The 21,982-nt window shown below is 38.2% G+C and overlaps 1 protein-coding gene across 1 annotated transcript in view; it reads right to left on the reverse strand.

The window, feature by feature from the left end:
* Positions 1–1,221: 1,221 nt before the first annotated feature.
* The window catches only part of LOC122808108 (NXPE family member 4-like), a 513,467-nt gene continuing 492,706 nt past the window's right edge, over positions 1,222–21,982 (reverse strand). Inside the window, exon 5 of the mRNA XM_044079080.1 lies at positions 1,222–1,827. Coding sequence (XP_043935015.1) covers positions 1,283–1,827 — 545 coding nt within the window. The 3' untranslated portion in view covers positions 1,222–1,282. The remainder of the gene's footprint in view (positions 1,828–21,982) is intronic.

Below are 21,982 nucleotides of genomic sequence, written 5' to 3' on the forward strand. Positions count from 1 at the left end.
GTTAAATGGTCAAAAATTGAGGTTCTTCAGAACACAGCTATGTGAAGTGGGTTTAATTTGATTAAAAGTGTGAACATGTGAATGATTGATTAGTATTGTTGATGAACAATTAATCAAGACTCTGATGAAGCCAGTGTATCTGGTGAAAGTGCTTAGTCGTGTAGATTTGTCGATATTTGTCTGTTCATAAAATCTTTTATTTTAGCAATGAAAATCTTCCCAGGGTAAGTGATCAGTCATCCAAAATTTCACAAAACCTAAACCACATCACCCCTAACCCATCCAAGTGGGGGGCTGTGCCACCCCCCTAACTAAATATACCAAGTCCAAGATTGCACTACAGTTGGGAAAAGGGCAAAATTCACTTTCTTGGCTAGCACGTTACTTACCCTGGGAAGACCTTCATTGCTCCAATCTTTCGCTGAAATTAATTTTCGATATTTTCATCTCAACAATGTGCTCTTCGATAATCTGGGATTTTGACAATCTGAAGGGGACCCATACATACATGCACATACACACATGTGAGTGTGTGTGTGTGTGTGTGTGTGTGTGTGTGTGTGTGTGTGTGTGTGTGTGTGTGTGTGTGCAGTAGCAAACAGTTGAGGACTGTCTCATAAGGAAATGCCCTTCAATACTGTTTGCCTTTTATGGGAATCTAAAAGATAATTCAACTCCCTTCGTTAAGATACTATTATGGTCCCAATCAAAACACTAAACATGTCTTCCTTTACAGTATACATGAAAAAAGTGCCAGAGGTCAATCATTAAAAATGGGTGTTGGTTGTGAAGCTGTTGTAGTGAGCACTATTGCCCTTTTATCCTTTGCAGGAGTGTGGTGCCAGTTCCTGTAAAAAGCATCTAGTGTCACAGTATTTTAATTAATCAGACGGGAAGTTCAAGGGCCTGTTTTTCAAAATTCTTTCAGCACCATGTACCTTCCACCTCCTTAACATGACTTCATTTTAGAAGGATCTTAACTCTTTTAGTCCTAAACAGCTGAACTCTTCAAAATCAAGAACTTTAGTTAAGTCCTGTGAGCTCTCTGGCATCATTAAAGTATGCTTTTATTGTCTGAGTTTAGCCATGATCACTACAATGTTCCCACTTAGTAAAGTGCTCCTTTATATACAGCAGAGGTTATAGCAGACATTTTGTTGAAATGCGTAGGTGATATGTTCTAAATGAACTACTAAATCTTAAGACTGAAAGAGTTAAATGTACAAGTTTGATGATTCATTTTATTCATATATTTAATTGTCAAACTTTTCTATAATTTCAGCTACATATGTGGGCAAACAAATGATAAGAAGAGATCTACTTCATTCCGTACAACTAACTCTTCAGGGTGCATGAACCATGAATTATATGCTACTGTAATATCCCAAGCATCAACAAGGCCAACATTCATCCCACTGAATACTGCCATGAAGGCCCGGTTGATTTCATATGCTAACCAGTCACTGTGGAATGCTACATTTTCATCAGGCTCTCTGTTGTTGGTTGTTTTCAGCACGACTGTAGTTTCAGGGTTCCTACCCAGCAACTTCCTAAGAGCATTCCTGATAGTAATCAGGTTGGCCAGGTAAAGTCTCAGTGGATATGGGGTGAAATGGGCTCCAATACAGATGACAATAACAAACTCCTGTCCTCCATAGATATTATTGATCTGTCCAGCGGCTGATGGAATATCGAAAGGCATTATTGGACCTGATGACTGCCAGGGAAGGCCGTGGGATGTCCATTGGAGGAAAATGTCATTGGTAAGATCAACAGCCAGGTGCTTCGAGTACCACAGGTGTCGGCCAACATTTACTGTCTTCAGAGCTGGAAAAATAAGCAGACATTTTAAATGTATTAAGATTTATGGTGTAGAGTATAGGCAGTCATACATAGTATAATAAGAGATATTTATGTATTCAACATGGTATGTATTTATATAGCATAATGTTAGTTAAGCAGCAAACATGGTAATACTTGTTACATGGCTCATACAGTAAGACTTTTTTTATCCCCATTTCCCTAGTGACCATCAGGTTTTTATCACCTTTGGCCAATTTATTTCCCCTGACTCCAGCAGCCTAGGACAATAAGAGAGGACGGTGACAGCATGGCCTCATGTGCATCATCAAGTGAGGTTTGGTCAGAAAGATCAAATATCTTTTATGCTGGGCCATGTGTAAGGTCATGCTTTCATCCTCCAGTAATTCCAAGTAGGGCTTCTGCACATACCTTGGAGGCTCTATACTCCCCCAGAGTCCCTAATTGTAAGTACTTCAATCCAGAGACTTCTCTGGATATAACAGTTCTTGTAGAACTCATGTAATACTCACCCCATAAAAGGGGCAAATCCATACTGACTGCTCACTCCCCCCAGTGCTAAGTTGACCTAGAGTCAACCTGTAGAAAAGTAACGGCCAAAATGTCTGCCACAGATCTAGCTTATGGTAAGTTGTATGGGGATTTAATATTCAGCAAGTGGTACTTAGTAGATAAAGGACACACATGATAAGAAATTGTATTGTGCAGAAGTGCAAAATTTGTCAAATTTCACAGAGTTTGAATTATGTCTTTAGACTTTCATATGCAGAGTAATCTAATTATCATGAAATGGAAATGTTGCTGTTCTCTGTTTACAGAAACAGCGTCTCTAGATCTCCTACACAATCCTTTTGCCTTTTTTATGTTGACTTCCACTCCTTAACTGTTGTTCTCTTGAATTGTATTTGATTTTTCTTTTTTAGTATTCTTCTGTCAACTCCAAATCTCTACAGCACCTCAGTTTCATCTGTAAAACACTTTAGTGAGCCATTGGATAAAACACCTATGTACTACTTAAAATGTTCTCTGTTTCTCTCTTTCACCGAAATCACACACCATCAAATTGCAGAAACCCGAGCCTGGATTACCGAAAGTGCAGTTCAACAAAAATGGACTTCTCCGAATTGCACTTTGTTGAAGAACCATGGGCATTTCCGGCATTATGTGAGGGAAAAGGTATGGTGTGTTTTGGATTATGTATAGTTGAATAGATGTAGCAGTTGGAGCATCCTGATATGGATTGTGGTACAGTGCAGATAAGGATATATACCTTTTTGCCCAGTGTAATGTGATCTCAGAGTTGGTATATTTAAGTAGCCGGAAGTGTGGGGGGAGCAGGGGGGCTTGCCCTCTGCAAAAATGTGTTTTTGATGGTTTTGTTTTTTTGTTGGGTTTTCATGCTTGTATGTTTCGGAGAAGTGCAATTTGGCAAAAATGTGATTTTGTTTTTTTTTGATGATTTTGTTTTTTGTTGCTTTTTTATGCCTGTAAGTTTTGGAGAAGTCCATTTTCGTGGAACTGCGCTTTCAGTAATCCAGACTTGGGTTTCTGCAATTTGGTGGTGTGTGATTCTGGTGATGAGACATAGACATAGACCCATATATATATATATATATATATATATATATATATATATATATATATATATATATATATATATAGTTCCCATTCTCATTACTGAAACTACAGTTCTCTAAACTAGTTTGCCTAGACCATAACTCAGAATTTACACTTCTCCGAAATGGCACTTTGCCATTGCACTGCAGTATGTGTGAACAAATCTACTGTTGTCACTGTAGTGCCATCTTGGAGTTAGTATATATAATTAGCAGGGGGGTGTGATGAGTGCAGGGGAGATAATTAGTTAATGTGGGGTTTAACTCCTTTCCATTTTGGCAAAGTGCCATTTTGGTGAAATGTAAATTCGGAGTTATGGTCTTGGCAAAATGTGGTTCGGAAAACTGTACTTTCGGCAATGTGAATGTAATCCATATACATATTTCTTTTGAACTTGCATGACTGATTTGCTGTAGCCTAATCACAATGCCTCATGCTCATAATATTTTGGTAAGAAACTACCTCACCCTATGGAACTGCACAAAAATGTAAGGTAAAATATTGCATATAAGTACATGTTAACATAAAGGTAAACTTTTCATGACAACTTTTAAAGCGGCCTAATTCCATAATGATAAATAAAACTGGAAGATGCTCAAAGAAATATAGCTCTATCTCCAGGGAAATGTAACCTTAACTTTAGGAGTGAAGTTAAGTGTAATAGTTTTAATTTTTCCCAAATTAACATTATAGCCTAATACTCCAGAAAACTAAACAGTATTATTATTTAAAGTTGGATGAGGGTTATTAACATTACTCAAACAGAAGGACTGTATCACCCTCAGAAAGTTAAATTTTATGAGAAATATCGCCTGTATATAAAACATCAAAATACAGAATATATTTACTTTTGAGTATTTGGTCCTCTAGCTTGGTATACATATCATACAAAAAATATATCATAAGGTCAGGGTGATCACACAGTTTTCATATATATATATATATATATATATATATATATATATATATATATATATTTCCATATATATATCTATATACATATATAATACAAAATGGCCTAGCTATAGTCGAAGCACTCAAATTTCAACAGTCAAGATGCCGACAACATGAACATTGGTGGGAGACATCTTTGCTAATTATATACACTAACTCCAATATTGCATACTTTTGGGGAAAGGGCATATTCCCTAATGCTGAGACTTGTGTAATCTCACATACCTGTTGATGTTCTGCTTAGTAGACCAAACTGTGCTGTCCATGCTAGCAAAAAAGTTATCAATACGATATTAACCGCAGGGCTCACGTGGTAACCCTCCCATTGAGGGAAAACTCTAGGCTTTTACCAGAAACCATCCACGTGGATTAACCATCAGCAAGTATTTTTGTACTTCCAACCACAGCTCAAGCTAACTATCATTTATGTTTATGGATTCTTGGTGCAGCCACACCATTAACAATTAGGCAGTGAAACAACTACAAATAACTACAGAAAAAAAATACTAATTTTACCCATAACTTCTATTAGAATTCATCTTCACAAAAATGATCTTTCTTTCCCCCCCAGGTCTTTCAGAGCTCATTCTTCCCAAAATTCAACAGTCTTTCTGATACGTTCACCCTACTGGTTCCACTCAATGAGTAATGTGTCCTGCAATTTCACTCCATAAGGGCTTCCTTTTAACCACGCTCTTACTCATCACAACACAAAGGAAGATCCCATCATTCCAGTACACTGCTATTTCTCCTTTTAATAATTTTTAAAAATGCTGATGTGCTTTAACTTGATAAATAACAGCCCAGCACTTTTACTGTCCTTTGCCCCCTTTCATCCACCATGGCTAGACTTCCACCGTGAATAACATGTAATAAACTTCACCGGTCACAATCACATCAAAGCCCAACCACCCAAATGCTACACATTACTTATTAACAGCAGCAGAACCTACTCCATTTAGATTAAACCTTTCATACCTTAAACCCCCCTCCGCCACAAGATTTAAAAAGGGGACCTCAAGCCCCTAGCTGGAGGCTGGATAAAACAGACATTACAAACCCATTACTAACATTCATAGGTTCATAGGTGTGTATTAGGCTAATGGCTCTGGAGCCTTTACAAGCCTAGCCCATAGGATTACCCTGGTAATGTGCCACCCGACCTTAGTTCCCAGTGCCTCTATCGAGTAACACCACTGGAGTGATCCCTCGGGTGACTTTTCTATTTCCCATCCACTCATCAAGATTTCTCTTGAAGAGGGCCAATGAGGTGCTCTGCTTGACATGTATGGGAAGTCTAATTTTATTTATTTTTATTTATTTTTATTTTACATTTGTTGACTGGGCTAGACTAATTGGATACATGTCCATTTTCAGTAAAGGCCTGGGGAGAAAAGCTCCAACACACATATAAAATACAATATAGAATGTTGCAACAGTCCAAGTTTAAGACAGCTGTTGTTAATAAAAATACAATATTCATAGTGAGCATAATACAAACAGTAAAATGTAATGTACAAAATAAGTTATTATATACATATATACATAGATTTAAATTGCAATAACATGGTCTTTTGGTTCTTTAAGCATAAGTCAGTAAAGGTGAAGATCCCTGCATCCATAGCATCTTCAGTCTCTGGGTTATGAACCTGTCCCTCCAGCATGTTCTGTTGATTGTGGTAATGAGGTTGAGGTCTCTGGAGCATGTGGTGTGGAGGGATTGGGATTTCTTTAGATGTAGCATTTCTAACAGAGCTGGGTCAGACATGGCTTTGTAAGTCAAGCAGAGATCATCCCTAAGTAGTCAATATGACACAGAGAATAGGTGGATTTTTTTAGTCTGTCTATATAGGACAAATGTTTATGGACTAGGATCCTCTTTGTGAGGTACTTTTGTGGCCTCTCCAGTTGCTGCAGGTGTTTAGTGAGGTACATGCCAAATGGGGCATTGTACTCAATGACTGACCTAATGAGGGGAAGAATAGAGGGAGACAATGACCTCTTTCTTCCTGGATGCAAAACCCTTAGTAATGAGATGTGCCACATAGAAGGACTTTATGACCACAGTAGAAATGTGGTGGTTAAAAGAGAGGTTGCTGTCAACCTGTGTTGCTAGATCTCTTATAACACCTTTTGTGTTCAGTGGCCTACCATTGATGTGGTAATTCATGGAAACCCATTTTTACCCAAAGGGGATGATGACACATTTTTTGGCATTGAGCTTAAGGACAGGTTCTGACACCAGTTGTTGGTCTCAGTGAGGCCTTTCTGTAGGATGTCAACATCACTTGGGGAGTTAATAATAGCTCACAACTTGCAATTGTCTGCAGACTTTGTCAGCCAGAGTCCCTTCCTGTTGGCCTGGACTTCAGAGAAGTAGATACCAAACAGGAGAGGACCCAGGACCGAACACAGTGGGACTCTACTCGTGACTGGTCGGCAGTCTGACTTGGAGTCAGTTATGTTCACACTGTGGGTTCTACCTTTGAGCCAGTTTGCAACCCACCTAGTGATATAGAGGTTGATGCCTAGCTTAGTGAGTTTTTATATGATTCTCGAGTAGGGAATGGTATCAAAGGCCTTGGCCAGATCAAGGTAGGCTGTATGAACCACATTGCCTTCATCCACACCTCTGGTGACTGACTCAAAGAAGTTGACCAAGTTGAGCAGGCATGATCTACCTTTCACAAAACCAAACTGTGTGGGATCCAGAGTTTGGAGATTCCCTATATCCTTGTTTATTAGGTCCATGATGATGCGTTCCATAGCTTTGCATATCAGTGTATTGGTACATGAGTAGTTTTCCCAGCTAATGCAGGGGTAGTTTAAGTTGCTCAGTATGAGAGTGTTAGGTTGGACCCTAACATTCTCCCGGGTGCTTAGGAATGTGAAGTGTGAATCTTGGGACATGGTTGGCGATCTATAGCAGGCTACAATCTGAATTGCTGTCTTACCCAATGTTAGCTGCACCTGAAGTATCTCAGATGTATTATGCTGGGCTACCAGTCTGGAGGTGTGCGCATCATTTATGAATATGGAAACACCACCGCCTTTGGAGTTTTGATCCAAGTTCTGGGGCCGAAAGTTGTGGAATGGGTTATAGCCTTGTAGTGCAGGAGTGATTTCTGCTGCCTTGAACCAGGTCTCTGTTACAGCACAAATGTTGATGTTTTCCATTTTAAAGAGTGCTTCAAGTGAGTGCATTTTGAGATTTAGACTTCTAGCATTGAGCAGCATAATCCTCAGATTGCACTTGTTTGCAGCTGTTACAGTGGTGATTTGGTCTTTGGAACATCACCTAAAAAAGGCACTATAGGGGTGGCAAGAGTCTTCGGCAGTATCTGGAATCCTCAAGCTTTGAATACAGTGCTCAGGTGCCTCCCGTACTCATAATCCCTAGTGTAAGGAATGAACTACCACAGGGTTTACTAACATTTTAGCAATCTTTACAATGTGAATCACTAAATAACATAACTGGTTCAAGGCTCCAGAGAGCACCCCTGCAATACCAGGCTACAACTCTTACCACACTTTTCAGTCACCAAACCAGGACCGAAACACTAAAGGTGGAGGAGTGTCAATATTCACCAAGGATATTCACACCACCAGGCTAGTTGGCCAACACAATGTGTCTAAAATTCTCCAAGTGCAACTAACACTAGGTAAGACTGCAATCCAAATTGTAGTTTGCTACAGATCCCCCACCATACCCCAAGATTCTCACTACACCTTTCTAAACATACTGGAAAATATTAAGATAGAACCAAACACCCTAATACTGGGTGATTTTAACTACCCTGCCATTAAGTGGGAAAACTACTCATGTCCCAACACCTTTAGCGGTTCTTGGAATTCATAAATTCCAATGCCCTGGATCAACTAATCCATAGTCCCACCAGGGCTCCAATATCCTAGACCTGGTCATTACCAACATGGGAAATCAATGCTCCATACCTATGGTCACCCCTCGTTAGTCAGGTCTGACCATAAGCTAATCACCCTTAACATCCACATCCCACCCCACCTCCCAGTAAAGAAACCACCATAAAAACTTCTCCAAAGCCAACTTCATGCTACTCAAGTCAGAAGTGACAAACTTCATAACACCCATGCAGATGGGAACTGAAAGTTCAACTGCTGAATCCTACACTAAGGCACTGTACGAGCACATCCACTCATGCATGAATCGTGCCATCCCAAATAGAACCAAAATGCTCTCATCCAAAAAAGGAAGCCAATCTGGTGGTCCCCTGCCATAAACAAACTTTACAACAAAAGGAAGAAACTTTTGCAGAAAAGAGGAAAATCCCAGGATGCAAAAAACTCCCTTACTAGCCTCAGTAAGAAACTGAGATGCCTCATAAAAACCTCCAAAGCTAGTTACGAAAATAAAATTGCCAAAGATTCCAAAGACAACCACAAAGCATTCTATAACTATGTCAAGAACCTAAATGGCAATGCTCAGATCTGCTCTGAGCTAAAACAGAATGGCATTAAATATACTGATCCAAAGGATATTGCCAATATCCTGGCAGATCGATTCAGTGCCAACTTCACCCCCCTCTCACCCCCTAAATGGCCCATCTCAATACCGGAAGATTGCCAAATTCCAGTAATAACGGCCACACAGGTACAAAACGCACTCTCTAAAGCCAAGAATACAGCATCCATGGGACCAGATGACATCCTGGGCTGTATACTACATGAACTACAATATGAACTGGCACCTCACCTAAGTGTCATGTTTAATCATAGCCTCACCTCAGGTTTCGTGCCCACTGAGTGGTGCAGAGCTACAGTTATCCCAATCCACAAGAGGGGATCCACCTTGGATCCCAGAAACTACCGTCCCATCAGTCTGACAAGCCTTATCTGCAAGGCCATGGAGCGTATTATCATGGAACTTATAAACAAAGACATTGGCAACCTTCAAACACTGGACCCCACCCAGTTTGGGTTTGTGAAGGGCCGATCTTGTCTCCTGAACCTGATTGACTTCTTTGAATCAGTCTCCAGAGCCATGGACAAGGGTAAGGTGGTCCACACAGCCTATCTAGACCTTGCCAAGGCCTTTGATACCATCCCCCACTCTGGAATCATAGATAAACTTACGAAGTTGGGCATTAATCCCTATGTCACCCAATGGGTTGCTAAATGGCTTACTGATAGAACCCACAATGTAAAAGTAGCCGACTCCAAATCCAGCTCCAGACAAGTGACAAGTGGAGTACCTCAGGGTTCAGTCCTGGGGCCGCTCTTGTTTGGCATCTACTTCTCTGAAGTACAGGTCAACACTAAGGGACTCTGGCTAACAAAGTTTGCAGATGACTGCAAACTGGGAGCCATTATTGAATCCCAAATGATGTGGATACTCTACAAAAGGGCCTTACAGAAACAGATGCTTGGTGCCAGAGCCATGGGCTCAAGCTCAATGCCAAGAAATGTATTGTTATCCCCTTTGGGAAAAACATGTATCCATGAATTACCATATAGGTGGCAGTACACTAAACACAGAAAGTGTGATAAGAGACTTAGGGACACAGGTGGACAGTGGTCTCACCTTCGATAACCACATCGCCACAACAGTCAGGAAATCCTTCTATGTGGCACACCTCATCAGGAAGGGCTTTTCATCCAGAAAAAAGGAGGTCATTGTCCCACTGTACTCATCCCTCATTAGACCCATTATAGAATACAATGCCCCATTTGGTATGTACCTCTCAAGACATCTGCAACAACTGGAAAGGCCTCAGAAATACCTCACTAAAAGAATCACAGGCCTAAAGCAGATGCCCTACGCTGACCGCCTTAAAAAACTCCAGCTATACTCTGTTGCATATCGTCTACTCAGAGGCGATCTCTGCTTAACATACAAGGCCATGTCAAACCCAGAGCTGTTGGATATGCTACACTTAAAGAAATCCCAATCCCACAGAGCTACACGCTCCAGGGATCTAAACCTTGTCATCACAATAAACAAAACATGCTGGAGGGATAGGTTCCTGACCCAGAGACTCCCCAGACTCTGGAATAGATTGCCCATACATGTCAAGCAGAGTGCCTCTTTGGACCTCTTCAAGAGGAACCTTGACGATTGGATGGGAGAAAGGAAATTCTCCCCAGGGATCACGTCAGTCGCCCTGCTAGACAGGGGTCCAGGAAAGTAAATAATGTGGGAAGAAATAGCCAGGGAATTGTTATGGCTAGGCTTGTATAGGCCCTAGGGCTGATAGCCTAGTACCAACCTATGAACCTATGAACCTATGAACCTATAAGGTCTCAAGATGAGAATGCTGATGACTACTTCAAACACCTGGACCCCCACCCCCTTTCTGGACCCATCTTAGAGCTTGTTTCAGTGATAACTTACGTCAAGAGAGTCGATATTTGACATTTGTTTGAACAAGTAGTTATCAGTACACTCATCTTGTGACCTACTGGCCACACTATTACGTGATTTGATATTGTAATGATCGTTAATCGATAATAAACCTACCCCAGATCTTATTTGCCTCCAGTGGCACTTGATGGAGCTTTGTTGCTCAGAAGGAGTTTTTGCTTAAAAGAATAATTTTATTAGATAAGTACTTTATCCTTTCTGATCTCCCCCTCTTATCTTTTCTGCAACAGTTTCCTCCCCATTTATCTCTAACTTTTCTTATATAAAATTTATTTTTTTTTTTTGTCACAGATTCTGTCTTAAAATAGTACAGTTTTTTTAGCCTTATAGACTATATTTTCTTTTCTCTCCTTTCTGCATTTTATTTTTGGCTGGACAGGATGGCTTTTAAGTCCTCTGGATTTAAACAGTGTGTGATTTGCTTACATAAATTACCTAATTCAGACACCCACGAGAAGTGTCTAGGGTCTTTCCCAATATTACTTGTTTCATTTGCAAGGCTTTTGGCCAATGAGCCATCATGGAGAGATGAATCAAACTGATTTTAAAGGGCGTCCTTCAGCCCACCACAGGAGAGAGGTCCACTTCAGAATTGGGGAACTCTGTGGCTGCTTCTTCTTCTCCTTCTTTATCACTGAAAAAGCCTGATAAGTCCAAAGACAAACACCCAGACAGAGGGAAAAGGAGAAAGAAAAACAAAGAAAAATTGAAACATGCAAAAAAGATCAGATCTAACATCCTTGTTGCTTCACCATCTAAGATATCAGGACCTTTGGAGCCAGTACTCTTTTTGGACCTGATAGTTAGTGGATCTGTAACAACACCCGGGTTTTCCCTCAATCCTATTTGCTCCCACCTTCAGTCTAATCCTGCAGGATAGACCATGTTATCCTTTGTGATCTCCATCTTCGACTTCATCTCTGAGGTCAACTAGATTTTCTCAGAATCTCACTGAAGTGGACATGGACAGGATGATGAGGTGTTTCCTTTGGACCCAACTACCATTGGATATGGAAGATCTACTTCTTCCCCACACTTGTTAATATCTCCTTTTCTGATCTGATTTCTTAGATTGGAGCCTCTGGATCCAACTCTTAGCCAGGATATATCTGCATTGGAGCTGAGGCTTCATATTTTCTCAACTCTATTAAGTTCTCTAACAAAGTGGGTCACAATCATGGAACTGAGCCACTGGCAGTGACTTTGACAGGCTGGGATCTGATTTAAGGTCCTCAGATCCTTTTCTTACTCTTTGGGCATCAGAAATTGACAGTTTGGCTCCAGTAGCAACCTTGGATCCTAGGTAAATGGCTACTATGGTTGAGCAACCTTTGAGAGTTTCAGCTCCTACAGCAACACTCCATGGATCCATGGCGAGTTTGGCATTTGAAGCTTTTCAGAGGGTACTCTCTCAACCTATAGAGGTCTTCGTTTTCAAAAAAAGATCAAATAATCTTCAATGGGATTTCCCACAGCCTGCTCTCCTGGCCCCATCAGGACAGCCAGTTCCTGAGAGCCTCAAGTCATTTCTCTCATGGGAGGTGATATGTTTCTGAGTCCTTCCCTGAGGAACCCACTGAGGAGGTTCACAGAAAACATAAATGTAAGAATAGACATTTACATTTCCCTGAGGAAACTCAGATCCTGAAACTGACACTGATTTTGATGAGGGAAAGGTCATTCTCAGGTCCTCCCTTGAAGATATCTCATTCATAGAGATTCTCAAACTTCCTAGAGTGAAAGGGGGTTGGTCCTCCCAAGTGCCTTCTCCAGAGGAATATTTTTTTCTTGATGCTTTCTGTTCTGGCCCATCTACTTCTTGGGTGGTCCCCTGGGCTGATGAGATGACCCGATCTTCTCCCAGGCATGGAAAGAACCAGACACAGTTGAATCTATCCCCAAGAAGCCTTACAAGTTTCTAGTTGCACTCAAAGACTGACCCTTATTAGAGCAAGAGTCTTGTGGTAGATTCTATGGTAGTGGTGGCGAACACTAAGAAGAAGCTCACAGAAGAAAATTCCTCTGTCCATCCATCAAACAAAGAGTTGCATACATTGGACAGGTTTGGTTAGGGTGTCTGCACCTCATCTACCTTTTTGGTGAGAGCATTTAATTACTTGGCACACGTTATTCATTTCCAGAGAGATTTGACAAATCTCTACTTCTCTCCCAGGGATCTTGACTGTGCATCAGAGAAAATCCATTGATTCACAGTTCGCTACTATATTGTTCCTGTCTAATACATTTATGCACCTTACCTCTAATGCTACAGAGAATGCGTCAATATCAGCTGGCACACACATTTCCATAAGAAGACACACCTGGATGTAGATATGTGATTTTGTGGATTATTTTGAGATGTCCTTCATCAACACTCCATATAATGGAGCATCCTTGTTTGTTCCCAAAGTGAAAGAGACTGTCTCAAGGACTGAAAAGAATGGAAAATCTCCGACTGCTGTAGAGATCAAATTCTTTATCTCTCAAAGGACCTTCTTCAGAAACCAGAAGGGGGAAAAGAGAATGTGGTTTCATAACCCCCAGGGCTTTGTATCCAACACTTCTGGAGAAAGAGCTTCATGAGAAAGAGGGGAAAACCTCTTATAATGGACATCACCCAAGGGGCAGAGGTGGTCCAACAAAACCAAGGCTTCAAAACAAATAGGACCAACATGAAGATAAACCACTGGAATACACAATTCCAAATAACTAACCACAGAATTCCAAATAGCGGACACACTGAACCAATGAAACACAGGTTTATTTTACATCCACAGAGCTTTCGGTGATATCCTTCAGTGTGTAAAAAACATTCTGATATTCAGTACAATTTATACAAGACACAGCCCACCCAGAATCAATTACTAATTAAACCTTCAATTATAGCTTAAAGTCATAGTATAAAACTATACACATTATTCAAAGTATATAAAATATGTAAACAGATGGGTCACTGTCTTAATGTCAAAACACGGTTTATCGAAACCATGTTTCGGCGGACACAATTTAGTGAAAGTGCATTTTATCGAAAATGCACTTTAGCTAAATGGGGAGTGGGAAATTAAAGAAAGCATGCAGTTTGCATGCATTGTTAGTTGTAAATCAACGTATAGTTTGATTTACAACTAACAAAGCTATTGCTGACATCATGGTACAGTGGGGATAACAAAATATTCCCTTTTCCCCACTGTAGTGTGATCTTGGAGTGAGAATAATAAAGTAGAGGGTGTGTGTAGGGTGCAGGGGGGCTTGACCCCCATATAACACTTTCATGTGTTTTTTTTTTGGTGTTGATTTCTTTAGTGAAAGTGCATATTGTCGACAGTATGCACTTTCGACAATATGCACTTTCGCTAAAGTGTATTATTGGAAACACAATTCGATGGATTGTGTTTTTGACAATACAACAGTAATCCAAACAGATATATAAAAACCAGCATGTAGACAACATTTAAAGTATTACACGTAGCAATTTTTTTAAAAATTAATTCCTTTCCTGTAACAGGGTGTATAAATGTATTACTCCTATTTATGACATTACAACAAGTGGAGTTATGACAGGGAAAAGTACCTACCCTATTACTTATTTTATCTACGTTATCATATCTCATATCTTTATAACATAAATGTGATTGCAGGCTACAACAGTTTCTGTATGCAAAACATTGTTTATCACCTAGAAGCTGTTTGATTTCTGACATTGTCATAAGAATACCCACATTTTTCTCAAAGATGTTCTTTACATCACTGGACTTCCTACTATAAGAGGTAATATATCTAATACCACTATCAGCCCTTCTATAAATTGAGGTATTATTTCTATTACCACTCATGAAATAAGGTTTAGCTTTATTTTGTCTCATACCTAAAACCTAGGTTTGTGTCTGTTGCAACATTTCCTCACTAAAGCCCTGCCTATTAAATTCCTGGACCATTTCCTGCTTTTGGGTCATGCATTGTGCATCATTTGTATTAAGACGGCTAGTACTAATAAATTGACTTTTTACTATACTTTTGAACACATGAGGCGCATGCATGCTATTCTTATGCACATACCTGTTGGCCTGTACTTCTATTTTATATACCATGGTGTCAATAATACTACCTCTCTTTTTAATTTGATATCTAGATATGTGATATCTTCATTAGAATATTCAGCACTAAATCTCAGATAATCAGTTGTTGAATTTAAATAATCTATAAATGCCTGCAATTCAATGGTAGTTCCATCCCATATTAGAAAAACATCATCAACAAAACATTTCATAAATAGTATTTTGCCCTTATAGGTCTCAGGACAATTATATGCATATGTATTCTCCCATTCTGCTACTACATTAGCAGAGGTGTTCGCGACGGGTGTTCCCATCATGACACTCATTTTCTAATAGTATATTTGCTCATAGAACATAAAAACATTTGTTCATAGAACATAAAAAACATTGTTCTTTAATACTAATTCAAGTAATTCACAGAGGGTTTCTATCTCTCTTCCACCCATTTTTACTTCTCTACAAAGAAATCTATGCAAGGACTTTACACCTGTAGTAACAAGAATCACTGTAAAAGGTGATTTTATATCCATGGTCACGAACAAATAATCATGTTCACTACAACTATTATGCCAGCTAGAAAGACAATTCAAAAAAATTCCTGTGTCTTTTATGTAACTCCTTATCAGCTACAGATGTTTACTAAAGACAGATTGTAAATAGAATGAGATCAGTTCAGTTATCCACCCTCTCACAGATACAATCAGTCTCATTGGGGGTGGCATAAAGCTTTATGTATCTTTGGGTGCCCATAGATTACAGGTAATTTTGGACAGGGGACAGTAAAATAGTTGAATAAATCAATATCAATATCCTCATTTAATTGCATTTCATTTATTTCTAAATTAATGGCACTTAAACGTTTTGAAACATCTACAGTATTTATCAAGAAAAAAGTGTTACCATCATTAAGAAAATGAAACATACTTGTATTATAAATGTCCTTGTCCAAGATTACTACATCCTCACTCTTATCCACTTGTTTAATAACAATGTCTACATTAGTCTCAAGTCTAACAAGGGCATCTTTCTCCCACTTAGACAAATTATAGTATTTATTTTTGTCCCTAGAAGCATAACACTCTTTAATTTCATGTTCACAGATTTCTTAGAAAGCATTTACTACTGGAAAATTAATTGGAACAAATAAACTTGATTTGTTACATACCTGTGTATTAATTGGTAAAGAGTCCTTGAAAATCAATCTTAAACTTACATTCCTAATAAAAATCCTCAAATCTGTTACATTTGTAACTATCAATATTAGAAGGAATAAAATGTAATCCCTTGTTTAAGAGGGAAAAGTCATTTTTGGACAACACTAAACTTGATTAATTATAGGTCCATTTCTCAGTTCTTTTAGTGTTTGGTTCTGCTCCTTGTTTGTGGACCTTTGCTCCAGCATCCTTTGTTTCCCTCTGTTCTCTGTCCTGATCTCCCTCTCAAGCGTTTTCATGATTGCTTCCCGTTCCTCGTATCTATTACTTCTGAGAGCTTTCATGGTATTAGGCATCTCTGAAAATCCTCTACTGGATGAACAATACCAAGATTAATAGATGCATGCTCCTTTAGAAACGCGGCTTCATTCTTTTGCATATTATTGCCAGTTATATTTTTAGTGTTTATTGTATGCTCATTAGCAGGTGTATGAACTATTTCATTTGTGGAGAAAGTGTCAAGATTGTCCAAAGTTCTCTGAGATGCATTTGTAGTGATATTTCTCCCCCCAAGTTTTATGGGCCGTTCGTCTCTGGGCCATGAGAAAATCTGCCCATTCTTATAGTCATGTAAGCCTCTGCATAATTTATGTCTTTTTTCTGATATTAATTTCTCTTCAAATTTGTGAAGTCTGTCCAGCATCATACTGTAATTGTTAACAATATCAGAGAAGCATGATAAACTATTTCATTTTCAAGCCTCATAATCTCATCTTGCAAATCAGTTTCTGTCTTTTCAAAAAAATGATTAATTTCATATAGTCAGTGCTTAGCTAAAGATTGAGCTACTGACATTTTTAAGGAGCTCAGGATATTTATTGCCATAGGACAGCATATTCAGTATTCTCAAACCTCATGGTGCAATCCCATATTCTAAATAGGCATAGAAGCTAAAGCGCTACCATTGCAATTTCTTATATGTTAGCACTTTTCTTTCCAGGTTGACTAATTTCTCATTAGAATCAGAGTTTGCAGGCAGTTGAACATTTATATTACCCTGTGAAAGATCATTTAACTGTTCAAGCAATGGATTTCTTTTTACCATAACAAAATGGTGCAATGAATATACTTTCTTACCTGTGCCTGTATTAGCAGTGATACTGGCCATGGGCTGGGTCATAGCAGCAACTCTCTCTTGAAACTAAAATGAAAAAATGCAGAGGCTCAATGCCTAAGGTTGGGCCCAGTTAGTCCAAGTGCACCAAAACAAAAAAATAGGACCAACACGAAGGTAAATCGTTGGAATACACAACAATTCTAAATAACCAACCACAGAATTCCAAATAGCAGACACTTTGAGCCAATGAAATACAGATTTTATATCTACAGAGCTTTTGGGTGATACCCTTCTTCAGTGTGCAAAAAACATTCTGATAACACTCAGTGCAATTAATACAAGATGCAGCCCACTCAGAGTCAATTACTAAATAAACCTTCAATTATAGTTTAAAGTCATAGTATAAAACTATGCACATTATTCAAAGCATATAAAATATGTAAACAGATATATAAAAACCAGCATGTAGACAAATATATAGAAAGACAGCATGTAGACAAAAATATAAAAATGCGTATAAAAAACATATAAAATTATTTCAGCATCTGTTGTGTCAGTTTAAGTACTGTACATCTTAATACAAATGACATACAATGCATGAACCAAATTCAGCAAATGTTATAGGAATTTAATAGGGAGGGTTATAATGAGGAAATGTTGTAACAGACACAAACCGAAGTTTTAGGTATGAGACAAAATAAAGCTAAACCTTATTTCATGAGTGTAATAGAAATAATACCTTGACTTACAGAAGGGCTGATAGTGGTGTTAGATATATTACCATTTATAATAGGAAATCCAATGATGTAAAGAACATCATTGAAAAAAATGTGGGTATTCTTATGACAATGCCAGAAACCAAACAGATTCTATGTGATAAACCATGTTTTGCATACAGAAACTGTTGTAGCCTGAAATCACATTTATGTTATAAAGATATGAGATATGATAAAGTAGATAAAATAAGTAAAAGGGTAGGCACTTTTCCCTGTCATAACTCTACTTGCTGCAATGACATAAGTAGGAGTAATACATTTATACACCCTGTTACAGGAAAGGAATTCATTTTAAAAAAAAATTGCTACATATAATACTTTCAATGTTGTCCATTTGGTTAACTGCATGTTATGCTCTGCATATTACATAGGTAAATGCAACAGAAAATTCAAAGACAGAATCACTGAACATAAATTAGAGATTAGAAGAATAATTAGTACAAATGTGTTAGCTAAACACATAGAAAAGAAGGGATAGGAGCATACGTTCTTATTTAGGGTTATAGATATTGTGGTTAAGAATAAAAGGGGTGGTGATTTAAACAATGTTCTTGATATGTGTGAATATAGATGGATAACAGTACTAGATGCAGATAAGAAACCTGGCCTAAATACAGCAATAAGTATCAAACCAGTACTTAGAAACAACAGATGTTGAAATAATTTTATACATTTTTTATATTCATTTTTATATTTCTGTCTACATGCTGTCTTTCTATAGATTTGTCTACATGCTATTTTTTATATATCTGTTTACATATTTTATATGCTTTGAATAATGTGTATAGTTTTATACTATGACTTTAAACTATAATTGAAGGTTTAATTAGTAATTGACTCTGGGTGAGATGTGTCTTGTATAAATTGCACTGAGTTGTATCAGAATGTTTTTACACTTTGAAGAAGGGTATCACTCAAAAGCTCTGTGGATATAAAATAAACCTGTTTCGTTGGTTCAACGTGTCCACTATTTGGAATTCTGTGGTTGGTTATTTGGTTGTCTCTGCACCCAGCAACCTGGATGTCCATCACTCAAGACAAATGGGTACAGAGGATCATAACCAGAGGTTATTTCATTCCTTTTAAACCCTTTCGTCACACCCCAAGAGAATTCCCAGTGCACCACCATCAAAAAAAGGAAGAAGCTGCTTCAAAAATATGGAAGTTTCTAATAAATCAAGTCATCCAAGAGTTCCCTCCAGACCAGAGAGTAGCTGGAATTTACTCAATATTCTTTTGAGTGTCAAAGAAAAATGAGGATATAAGGCCAAGTTTGGGACTAAGTCACTTAAACATTAAACAATTCTGGATGGTCATTGTTCAGTCTATTCTTCCTCTACTGAAGAAGAATGACTGGATGTGTTTGATAGATCTTCAGGATACGTATTATTGCATAAAGATGGAGCAACACTCCAGAAAGTACATTCACTTCTGGCTTGGAGCCAGTCATTACCATTTCAGAGCTCTGCACTTTGGTCTGCCTTTGGAAATGTTTATAAGAGCAAATGGAAAAGGTTTTCAATCTGAGCCATTGAAAATAATGTTGATCCTTTCTCAGCCCCTCTTCCAGCAGTTTTAGACTTTCTCACACATCTCTTCCAATGTGTAGCCAGCTATTCCATAATCAAGGTATAGTAAGCTGCTATGTCTTCCTTTCATATGAGTGAAAGCAATACACTGACATCTCTCATACCCACCCTCCACTCGCAGAACCAGTCCCTCCATGGGAGACTACTATTGTGCTACAGGCTTTCACTAAGCCTCCATTCAAACCTGCTCCTAGGGTTGACATAAACTTTTTATCATAGAAGACTTTATTTCTGGTGGCTATTACTTCTGCCGGATGAATTTCTGAGCTACAAGCCTTATCTTCAAAACCTCCCTACCCAGTTTTTCACAGGGAGGGACTGTCAATATGAACAAAACCCTATTTACTTCCTTAGGTGGCTTCTGAATCATACATAAATCAGTCAATTAATCTTCCAGTGTTATTTACAAATTTTTCAAACAAAAGTGGATATACTTTCTTTTTGCTTAATGTCCATCATCAGTTGTGTTTTTATCTATACCGGATGAAAATATTCAGGAAATCTGATTAGTTATATTTGTCCTCTTCCTTGGCTAGACTAGGAAAATCAGTATCCAAAGTAGGGCTGGGAGGGTGGCCTAATGGTTAATGTGTTTCCCTTACAAACACAAGGTGCAAGGTTTGAGTCTCACAAAGGATAACTGGCTAGGCTTAAAATGGCTCGCAAGGGCAGTTAGCTTAGTACTAACCTATGAACTCTTTCCTGCTGTTTGTCACAGTGCATTTATTTATTTGACATTTATTTACTGGGATAGTCCGAATGGGTCAGCAGAACCCATTTTCAATGGAGGCCAGGAGAGAAAAATCTCCAAGTATAGACATAAGTAGCAATTCAAACGTAGCTTTCAACATTTTATAGTAACAGCTTTCATTTTTAGCAGTAAACATATGAGCATTTTCATCATAAATAAAAGTATAAAATACATGTAATAACTACGATTATGTATAATAAACAGTAGGGGAATTCAATAAAGCCTACACAGAGTGATTTTCCATGTAGGCATAGTGGCACGGAAAATGTGATAAAAAGCAATAACAGCTATTTTAACTTGTCTACAGAAATTTATTGATTGTTTAATTGCCAGCCACTTCACTGTTATTGCTTTTTATCACATTTTTTTGAATCAATTGTCTTGATTGATTGAATTGTGTATATAAGACAGGGAGTGTGTTGTTTTAATTGATTCTGATGAGGTCTCCAGGTTTGGAGATGAAAGCGCTAAATCTGTCTTGTCGTGTATAATAAAGGATATAGCTGATTTCTGAAGTTTCTGGTCGTGGTGAAAATTAATGGAAGACAGCCTTTATTGAGCCATATTACCAAGTGTTTCACTATTTGTAGTCTACTGGTGTATAGATATCTGTGGTTGCTAAGGAGGCAGGCTCTGGAATAGTGTAGTAGCCAGGTTGTGTGCACAGATCTGTATGCAAATGACCTGGGGTTACTGAATACCAATAATGGGTTACTGTGTCTGCAGATAAAATCTGTGTAGCCCCAGAACCATGCTGGTGCCACAGGAGAGCAAGCTGAGATCAAAAGGGGGTGCATCACTATCTGTTTAAACACATTGGAGCTCAGCAGCACCTGTTTTCACGGCACACCTCTCAACTAAGCAGGGGGGGGGGGTGTCCAGTGCTGCTAAGCTTTGTTTAGTTTCAGGCTGTGTGTTTTTGCTGGTTTGAGTGTGTTTGCGTGGCGCGTAGATGTGTTGAGCATGCCCTTCAATGGGGGTGTGTCCATTGAGTGCTGAGTTTTGTTTATATCTGTGACGCGGGTTTGCATGTCACACCACAGTGCTTAGCAGGGAAGGCAGTTAAAAAAAGAAAATTAAAAAGTACCAGAACTTCCAAAAAAACACAAAACGAAGATAGGAACTCCAGGAACCACAATGAGACAATATTTTTTGAGAGCTTTCTTTCACATTTATTATAGTGAACTTCTTCAGAAAAAGAAGAGACTTCCCAAACTCTTCTTTTATAATTGCTATGAAGGAAATGATGTCATAAACATGAGTAAATTGAATAAATCGTAAAACTTATATATACATTTAAATGCATTAATAATTAAAACCCATTAGATGTACCCATATGGTACAACCTTTAAACACTTATTAAATACAACTACATAATGTCAAAATGAATTTGTATCACTTTTTTATGTATGTGTTCAAGTATGCTCACAATGGTTTCATTTGAACCTTTAAAAAGTTCAAATAACTTCTATCAGAGAAAACTACCATTCCAATGAATTGTTTTCTCTTTTTCTATATAAATAACCTTATTACATAACCGAAGTAAATACAAACTGTATATTCAGATTACTTCATGAATTTTCTAATTTTGTCATCCTGTACAAATGTAGATATATAAATATATGAGTATCTAAAATACATACATCTATCATAACTACCTTCACTACTGTAATAAAAATTAAATGCGTGAATCTAAATTCCAAATATAATTGCTTCATAGTCTCTCAATAAATAGAAAATTATTAATA

The sequence above is a fragment of the Protopterus annectens genome, chromosome 8.part0, assembly GCF_019279795.1.
Source record: "Protopterus annectens isolate FY-2018-M chromosome 8.part0, PAN1.0, whole genome shotgun sequence".
In the NCBI taxonomy this organism is placed as follows: Eukaryota; Metazoa; Chordata; order Ceratodontiformes; family Protopteridae; genus Protopterus; species Protopterus annectens.